Source organism: Panthera onca, chromosome E2 (assembly GCF_046562875.1).
Source record: "Panthera onca isolate mPanOnc1 chromosome E2, mPanOnc1 haplotype 2, whole genome shotgun sequence".
NCBI classification, from domain to species: domain Eukaryota; kingdom Metazoa; phylum Chordata; class Mammalia; order Carnivora; family Felidae; genus Panthera; species Panthera onca.
This window is the reverse complement of record NC_138353.1, coordinates 9,851,964-9,861,590: the sequence shown is the minus strand read 5'-3', so window position 1 is coordinate 9,861,590 and position 9,627 is coordinate 9,851,964. Positions and strand designations below refer to the sequence as shown.

Here is a 9,627-nt window from a genome sequence, read left to right as displayed (position 1 = left end):
GAAACCAAGGCCAAGAGAGGGGCTGAGCCTAGATCTGGGTGGAGGGTGGAGGGGTCTCTTCTCTCTGGGTTCCACCCTCGTCAGGCCAGGAATTTCCTCAGTTTTGTGAGCCCAGCCTCCCTCCTCTGGCTGGAAGGAGGTGTTCAGAGCTCTCTGGGTAATGCCCCACGGAAGCTGCCCCAGTTGGGGTGCCCAGTGCGCAGACCAATGAGAACCCCAGAGGGGAAAGACTGGTCATTTCCTTTCTGCTGTTTGCACCCTCCCTTGGGGCTTAAAAACCACAGTCTGTGGGCAGGACACACCTTCGATCAGCGGGGAGCCCGGGAGACCCGAATATGGTGAGTCCCCCCCCAGCAGGATCATGGGGTTCAGGAACCATCTCCCTTCTCTGTCTCCTTGCTGGGTCTCTCTCTCTCTCCCCACCTCTCCCCTTCTCGCTGCCTCTGCCTCTCTCTGTTCTCCGTCTCCTCCCTTCTCCCCTGACCCACATCTCAAGACTCTCCAGGGCTGGGAAACAGCTAAAAAGTAAGATCATCAAGGGATTATCCCCGGGTCCTCGGGGCTGGGATCAGAAAGGTCCCTGGGGCAGGAAATCCGAGTGTTGGATCTGGCTAGATGACATCTTCCTCAAGTGGAGAGATCCAGGAGGGGTCTTTCTGGCGGCGGGAATGGCAGGAGCAAACCCTGGGAGGCTGCAAAGAACCAGCTCGGAAGCAAGGTAGTTACTCACCCGGACTTTCAGATGTTCTGAATTGTAGAGACGGGGAAACTGAGGCCCAGGCAGGAGCAGAGATGGCCCGGGTGCTTCATGGGTGGGTGGCAGACCCAGGCTGTCCCATGGGTTCTGTGAGTGTCAAAGGAAGCCGGTCTCCAGGCTCTGGGAGGGCTCCCGCCTCCCCTGTCCCCCACCCCCCTGTGCCCCCAGGGCTGGGTCTCCAGAGAGGCAGGGCTGTGATTTAGTACCTGCCTTGGTAGAGGTTCTGGTCTTGCTTCATCTGGGTGAAAGAGGAAACGGAAGACACATTAGCTGACCAAGGAGGGGCTTGGCATTGCCTCACCCCACTTTTGAGACCTGGCTGGGGCCAACAGGACTTTGCGAAGCGGACCGACCTTTGGCTTCGGCTTCTTCTTGCCGCAAAAAGGTCCCAAATACCAAAGCGCATTCAGTGAAAAGTCACTCTGCCCGCCCAGCCCAGAGCCTCAGACTCCTTGTCACGCTGTGTTGGATCCTTCCAGAAACAGTCTACAGGTGCTCAAGAACAGAGGTGTAGGGAATAGAGTAGGGGGTAGTTTGACATGGGGGTCGAGTTGAAATAAGCTTCACGTTCTGTCTCTTCTGTGTAATAGACGAGGAGACTCCTCTTTCTTGGGCTTCCTTCTCTTTACCTTGAAGATGGGGAGAACAATCCGACGATCCTACAGAACTAGAACCTACGCCACAGGATCACTGAAAGAACTAAATGATACACGGAAAGAAAGCTCTTACGTGCATGGTATACAGTAGGCGCTCACTGCATGTGGCACGTCTGTCGTTCCTTCCCCCTGCAAACAGACGTACGTTCTGCGCATTGGCCTACAGCTTGCTTTTTTCCCCTAGAGTAACGTATAGTATTAGTAACCGGTATTTATTGAGCGCTTACTGTATGCCAGGCCCTGTGCTATGCACTTTACATTTACATCGAGGAGGAAGATACAGTTATCATCCGTGTATATTTCAAGGGGATTCGTCCTTTCCTTTTGTCAGCTGTGTGATAGTCTCCTGGGAGGGTCTCTCCCCTGTCAATAGAGATTTAGGTTGTTTCCCATGTTTTGTCTTTATTTTTTTTTAATTAAGTTTATTTATTTATTTTGAGAGAGAGAGGGAGAGAGAGAGAGAGAGAGGCAGGAAAGAGCAGAGAGAAAGGGAGGGAGAGAGAATCCCAAGCAGGCTCCACACTGTCAGCACGGAGCCCGATGTGGGGCTTGAACTCATGAACCGTGAGACAATGACCCGAGCCCAGATCAAGAGTCGGTCGCTTAACTGACTGAGTCACCCAGGCGCCCGTGTCTTTATTTTTTAAATTCAATGTTATTAGCGGCGCCTGGGTGGCTCAGTCGGTTGAGCGGCCACTTTGGCTCAGGTCATGATCTCACGGTCCGTGAGTTCGAGCCCCGCGTCGGGCTCTGTGCTGACAGCTCAGAGCCTGGAGCCTGTTTCAGATTCTGTGTCTCCCTCTCTCTGACCCTCCCCTGTTCATACTCTGTCCTCTCTCTGTCTCAAAAATAAATAAACGTTAAAAAATTAAAAATAAGATAAAATAAATTCAATGTTATTAAAAAAAATTATTTAGGGGCGCCTGGGTGGCTCGGTCGGTTGAGCGTCTGACTTTGGCTCAGGTCATGGTCTCACGGTTCGTGGGTTCGAGCCCCGCGGGGGGCTCTGTGCTGACCGCTCAGAGCCTGGAGCCTGCTTCGGCTTCTGGGGTCCCCCTCTCTCTCTGCCCCTCCCCTGCTCACGCTCTGTGTCTCTCTGTCTCTCAAAAATGAATACACGTTAATAATTTTTAAAAAATAAATGAAATTTTTTTTTTTATTGCAATCTCCACCCCCAACGCGGGGCTTGAACTCACGACCCCGTGATCAAGAGTCGCACACCCTACCGACTGAGCCAGCCAGACACCCCCGCTATGTTTTGTCTTTGAAACCAAAGTTACATCTTTGGACCCAAGTCTGGGTGTCCAGAACTGCAGATGCTAAGTCCGTGGGCAATTTCTCTTTTAAGAGACATTGCCAAAAGGCACACCAACCTAGACTCTCCCTCTGCCGTGCATCAGAGCGTCTTTCTTCCTGCCCCAGCGCCCTCTGCCCCCCCATCTGCACGGTTGCATCAGACTTTCTTTTGTGTGTGCGTGTGTTCCACATTTAAAAAAATTTTTTTTTAAATTTTATTTTTAATTTTTAAAAATGTACATCCAAATTAGTTAGCATAGAGTGCAACATTGATTTCGGGAGTAGGTTCCTTAATGCCCCTCCCCCATTTAGCCCCTCCCCCCTCCCCCAACCCCTCCCGGAACCCTCGGTTTGTTCTCCAGATTTATGAGTCTCTTCTGTTTGGTCCCCCTCCCTGTTTTTATATTATTTTTGCTTCCCTTCCCTTATGTTCATCTGTCTTGTCTCTTAAAGTCCTCATAGGAGTGAAGTCATGATATTTGTCTCTCTCTGACTAATTTCACTTAGCATGATACCTTCCAGTTCCATCCACGTAGTTGCCAATGGCAAGATTTCATTCTTTTTGATTGCCGAGTAATACTCCATTGCATATATATCCCGCATCTTCTTTATCCGTTCATCCATCGAGGGACATCTGGGCTCTTTCCAGACTTTGGCTCTTGTCGATAGCGCTGCTATAAACACGGGGGTGCGTGTGTCCCTTGGAAACGGCACCCCTGTATCCCTTGGATAAATGCCTAGTCGTGCAATGGCTGGGCCGTAGGGTCGTTCTATTTTTAGTTTTTTGAGGAGCCTCCGTACTGTTTTCCAGAGTGGCTGCACCAGCTTGCATTCCCAGAGAAGATTTTTGTATTTTTTTTTTTAATTTTGTTTTTAATGTTTACTTATTTTTGAGAGAGAGAGAGAGAAAGCCAGAGCACGAGCAGGGAGGGGCAGAGAGAGAGGGAGGCCCAGAATCCGAAGCAGCTTCCAGGCTCTGAGCTGTCAGCACAGGGCCTGACGCGGGGCTCAAACCCACAAACCGCGCAGGATCATGACCTGAGCCGAAGTCGGACGCTTAACCGACTGAGCCACCCAGGCGCCCCCATATTTTTAAGCAATCTCTACACCCAACGTGGGGCTTGAACCCACGACCCCGAGATCAAGAGGTGCAGGCTCCATCAACTGAGCCAGCCAGGCGCCTCCGGTCCCGGGTTTTACCCATCACCCTAGCTCTTGGAGCGCCTTCCACATCAGAGCATAAACTCCTCATTCTTTGGGAGAGTGGCCCAGATGTGTTCTGTGGGCCGGGATGCGTCATCATTAACCCAGCCCCTTCCCTCTTGCTGGACCCTCTGGTGACTTCCCATCTTTGTAGGGGTGCTGCAGGGGCAAAGCTTTTCCCAGCCACTGGTCCTGGCAGGGTCCTGGAAGCCACAGGGTGTTCGAATCAGCACTTTCTTTTTTTTTTTCCCCTGGCCTTATGAAATCAGCAAAAGGAAAAGGGCCCCCGGTGAGCTCACGTCTGTCATGGCCATCCGGAAGGCACTTTGTCAGCTGAGGAGCAGGGAGTGGGGGCGTGTAGGGACGCTCCCTTTTCGGAGTCTGAGTCACTGTGTAGCCAAGGAGGCCTGGGAGCTGTGGAACCAGAAGCACAAAAGCTACTAGCTTTGAATGCTGCATCCAAAGGGAACACTCACAACGAGTTTAACCACCTGCTAAAGGTGCCCTACAGCCTCCTGCTGGGCCTGGCATTAACCCTTTAGTTAAACTGGAGCTTGGGGATAGGGGTGGGGGAGTGGAGGGAGGAGGGGGCTGGGTGGGTCCCAGAAGGAAATGGGAAGAAGGGGTGTGGGAGGGGGGGATGGTAAGGGGAAGGCTCCCGCAGGGGCTATTTACCAATAGAAATATTGCAACAAGTTGAGCTTTCTATTTTGAAATGTTTTCACGCTTACGGAAAAACGGTAAGAGCGATACAAAGAACTCCCATAATGCTCTTCACCCAGATTCTCCGGATTTGCTTTATCAGTCAATCATCTGTCTATCATCTGTCTATCTATCATCTTTTTTCCCCCCTGAACATTTGAGAGTAAGTTGTAGGCATCACACCCTTTGGCTCTTAAATACCTTGGTGTTTATTTCTTCTTCTTCTTTTTATTATTATTATTATTATTATTTTCTTAATGTTTTTATTTATATTTGAGAGAGAGACAGAGCGCGGCAAGCACGGGAGGGGCAGAGAGAGAGGGAGACACAGAATCCGAAACAGGCTCCAGGCTCCGAGCTGTCAGCACAGAGCCCGACTCGGGGCTCGAGCACACAGACAGTGAGATCATGACCTGAGCCCAAGTCGGATGCTCAACTGACCCAGCCACCCAGGCGCCCCTCCCCCTCGGTTTTTAAAAACATAAACACAATACCACATCACCCTCAATAAAATTAGCACCGATTCCTTACTATCGTCAAACACTCCATTTTTACATTTCCCACATTATCTCAAAAATGTCTGATTTTCCGCTTGATTATTCCACTCCAAACCCAAACAATGTCTCCATATTACCTTTGCTTGAGATGCCTCTAAATCTCCTTTAATCCATGGCATTTCTTCGTCTTCTCTCTCTGTCTTTTTTTTCTTTTTTACAGTGTCATTTATTTGTGGGAGGAAGCAGACCGTACCATTTGTCCTGTAGAGTTTTCTGCGGTCTGCTTGGGCTGATCTTGTCCCTGTGGCGTTATCATGTTCCTCCGTCCCCTGCTTTTCCTGTGGACTGGTCGTTCTTGATCTAGAACCTTGATTGGAGCCCCATTCATTTATTGGGCCAGAATCACTTCACAGGCGGTGCTGTGTCCTTTCTAATGCGTCACATCAGATAGAACAGGGTGTCCAATTGTCTTCTCTGGATGAGCCACCCAGGCGCCCATCTTAGATTTTTTTTCCTAAAGGAAGACTTTGCTACATCAACTCTTTATTTCCCTGAAATATATATACCCTGTGCAGAAATGGCAGGATAAGTGCTTGATTTGTTTCTTTTCCAGAATAAAAAGGTGACCAATGGGTTTGCTTGGGTTTTGTTTTTTTTAATGTTTATTTATTTATTTTGAGAGAGAGACAGAGAGACAGAGAGAGAGTGGGGGAGGGGCAGAGAAAGGGAGAGAGACCATCCCAAGCAGGCTTTGCGTCATCAGCACAGAGCTCAGTGGGGGGGTTGATCCTTCCAACTACAAGATCATGACCTGAACTGAAATCAAGAGTCGGACACTTAACTGACTGAGCCACCCAGGTGCCGCTGGGTTTGCTTGTTTTTACTGTCATTTCGAGCTCACAGATCTTTACATAATAATGTGTTTCATTCCATAGCAATTATTATTAGATACTCAAATTGGCTCATCTTTGTTTTTAATGTTTAGTCATTTTTGAGAGAGAGAGAGGGAGAGAGTGCATGAGCAGGGGAGGGGCAGAGAAAGAGAGGAGGACAGAGGATTTGCCGTGGGCTCTTCGCCGACAGCAGAGAGGCCGATGTGGGGCTTGAACTCACAAACCTTGAGCTCATGACCTGAGTGGAAGTTGGACGCTTAACTGACTGAGCCCCCCGGGCACCCCAAGCCTGGGCCCTTTGAACGGCAGAGGGTCATTAGAGACCATAATCTGGGTGCTAAGGCGCTCTTTGTTCTTGGACACCTATATCTTTCTCTATATCCTTCTGTCCTTCCTCTTGCGAGGCAAAAATCTGTATCTTATTCCTATTTTTTATGCTTCATCTTGCCACCCCCCCCCCCCCAATATTTTCTCTCTGCTCTGACCCTGAGGTTTTGAAACGACTTAAGCTAATGGTGATAGAAGAGTACGGGTCAACCAGGAAAGAAACCGAGGCACGGAGCAGTAAGGGAACTTCCAAGGGCCCAGGCAGGCTTCAAGCAGGACAGTCGGGATCTGGCCCCTAAGTGCCGTGCTGAGCTAGCCGGGAACCCGGAGCGAAAGGACACATGTGTGCCCCTCTACCCTTCGCAAAATACCCTCCGGTAGTTTGAACCGAGTAGGACAAATAAATAAAGCTCTGCTCAAATCCCCCCGCCCCCGCCCCACAACAGAAACAACCTCATAAGCCCCAGCAGCGTGACTGTCCCTAAAACCCCGGAATTGCCCGATACGTTTACACACCAGTGTCCATTTGCAGACACCCACCTGTCTGGGAAAGCGAACTGTGGTCTGATTGGACGGTTCCCAAGGCACAATCGTGCAAGGGCAGGAAACAAACAAAGACGGCAGCCTGTCTTTATTTACAGTTTGGATGTTTTGCCCCCCCCACCCTCCATGGATTTGAGGGGGAGGGGCGGGCATTGATTTTGATTCTTTAAAACATCGCATCCACATATTTACCTGGATGACTGAGCGTCGTTGTTTTTTTTTGTTTGTTTTGGGTTTTTTTTTTTTTTTTTTTTTTTTGATTCCCCCTTTCTCCTTGCTTAAATACCAGGCCGAATCCCTGCCTTCTCGGGGGGGGGGGGGGGAGCCACTCGGAGACAGAGCACGGAGCTGTCTTGGCGCGAGGCAGCAAAAGGGGGTGATGGGTGGCAGTGGGGTAGCCACCTGGGGATATCATCTCAGTTTGTTGACGGCGTTAAAAAGAGCTAACAAGGGGCGCCTGGGTGGCTCAGTCGGTTAAGTGGCCGACTTCGGCTCAGGTCATGATCTCAAGGTCCGTGAGTTCGAGCCCCGCGTCAGGCTCTGGGCTGACCGCTCAGAGCCTGGAGCCCGTTTCCGATTCTGTGTCTCCCTCGCTCTCTGCCCCTCCCCCGTTCATGCTCTGTCTCTCTCTGTCTCAAAAATAAATAAACATTAAAAAAAATCAATAAAAAAAAATTCAAAAAAGAGCGAACCAGCTGTGTGTCACGGGGTACAGTCCCGTCAGAACGGACAGTGAGCACAACGTTGGCAGCAGGACTAGGTTTTGCCCGCTCGGTTGCCGGATCCTGGGGATGTCCAGGGATTAATTTAGCAGGAGGCGGCAGGGCGGCAGGTGTAACCCTGTCGCTGGGTCTAGGCCCTCCACATCCCCGTTTCCCTGGGGAGAAACCTGGGGCTCCAAGAAGAGGTGTGATGGGCTCCCAGCCGCATAGCTCTCATGGGCCCTTCTTGCTTCTCTCATCCCACCCAGGACTCCCTGAATTACAGCACCCCTGAGTATCCTGATTATGGCTGGACCGTGGACCCGTACATGCCAGTGGACAAGTCTTCTAGAACCCCCACCCTGTCTGCTCCGAATGTGATTGCCCTGGTAATCTTCGCGGTGGTCTTCCTGGTGGGCGTCCCGGGCAACAGCCTGGTGGTGTGGGTGACAGGCTTCGAGGTCCGGCGAAACATCAACGCCATCTGGTTTCTCAACCTGGCGGTGGCCGACCTCCTCTCCTGCCTGGCGCTGCCCATCTTGTTCACATCCATCGTCCAGCACAGCCACTGGCCCTATGGCGACGTGGCCTGCCGCGTCCTGCCCTCCCTCATCCTGCTCAACATGTACGCCAGCATCTTGCTCCTGGCCACCATCAGCGCCGACCGCTTCCTGCTGGTGTTTAACCCCATCTGGTGCCAGAACTACCGAGGGGCCCACTTGGCCTGGGCGGCCTGCGGCGTGGCCTGGGGCTTGGCCCTGTTGCTGACCATCCCGTCCTTCATGTATCGCGTGGTGCAGGTGGAGGCCTTTCCGTTCAAGACGCTGTGCGGCGTGGATTACGGGAGGGACGGTTTCGTCACCGAGAGGGTCGTGGCCATCCTGCGGCTGGTGGTGGGCTTCCTGTGGCCGCTGGTCACGCTCGGAATCTGTTACACGTTCCTCCTGATTCGGACGTGGAGCCGCAGCGCCACGCGCTCCGCCAAGACGGTCAAGGTGGTGGCGGCGGTGGTGACCAGCTTCTTTGTGCTCTGGCTGCCCTACCAGGTGACGGGGATAATGCTGGCCCTGTTCCACCCGCACTCGAGAACCTTCAAGAACGTGTCGGCTTTGGACGCCCTGTGCATCGCCTTCGCTTACGTCAACTGCTGCATAAATCCCGTCATCTACGTGGCGGCGGCTCGGGGCTTCCACGCCCGCTTCCTCAAGTCCCTCCCCGCCAGGCTCCGGAACGTGTTGACCGAGGAGTCCGTGTCCCGGGACAGCAAGTCCTACACCCTCTCCACGGCGGACACCCCAGCCCAGAAGAGCCAGGCGGTGTGAGGGGCGCGCTCCCGGCCGCCCTCTGCTCGGCGCCCCCCGCCTTCCCACCCGTGCGGTGTCTCTGGGCTCACGGTAACCGTGACCTTGGTGAAACCGTGTTCCCGGGAGCAACCCTGCCCCCTCCCGCCAAACAGCTCTCTGTCTGCGCGTGCGCGTGGAGCTTGTTGTGACTAGGACACATTCGATACACAGAAGACAGATGGGAACGTCTCAGCCTTTGCAGAAGAGTGAAGGGCGCCTGCGCGGCTCAGTCGCTTGAGCGTCCGACTTCGGCTCAGGTTCACGAGCTCCCGGTTCGTGAGTTCGAGCCCCGAGTCGGGCTCTGGGCGGACAGCTCGGAGCCTGGAGCCTGTTTCGGATTCGGTGTCTCCCTCTCTCCCTGCCCCTCCCCTGCTCACGCTCTTTCCCTCTTCCCCCCCCCAAATAAAATAAACATAAAAAAAAAGCCCAACTAAGTGTGTCGATTTAAAGTACAGTAGGTTAAAATGTTACTCAATTGGTTTTTTTTTTTTTTTTTTTTTTTTTGTAAATGCTTTAAGTAAAAAAGAGGTTAGATGGTCCCGGTCAGAAGCAAGTGTGTGGGAAGCTTGCCGTAAGGGGAGGTTAAGAAACATGGGTTGGGCACCTCCAGGGGGGAAGGAGGTCACGCGGGAATTTGACGTTTTACTTTGTAAACTGCTGTTTGGATTGCATTTCTCAAAATAAATAAAAAGAAAAAAGAAAAAAAAAA

The 9,627-nt window shown here is 52.0% G+C and overlaps 1 protein-coding gene across 2 annotated transcripts; it reads left to right on the top strand.

Moving 5' to 3' along the window:
- The first annotated feature begins 217 nt into the window (after nucleotides 1-217).
- On the top strand, nucleotides 218-9,627 carry C5AR1 (complement C5a receptor 1). Of its 2 annotated transcripts, XM_060651582.3 has the most exons (3): nucleotides 218-338; nucleotides 616-718; nucleotides 7,845-9,627. In XM_060651582.3, the coding sequence occupies exon 3, from the start codon at nucleotides 7,905-7,907 to the stop codon at nucleotides 8,895-8,897; it is 993 nt and encodes a 330-aa protein (XP_060507565.3). In that variant the 5' UTR covers nucleotides 218-338; nucleotides 616-718; nucleotides 7,845-7,904; the 3' UTR covers nucleotides 8,898-9,627. The 2 variants fall into 2 exon arrangements, with proteins under 2 accessions (XP_060507565.3, XP_060507564.3); XM_060651581.3 differs by lacking the exon at nucleotides 616-718.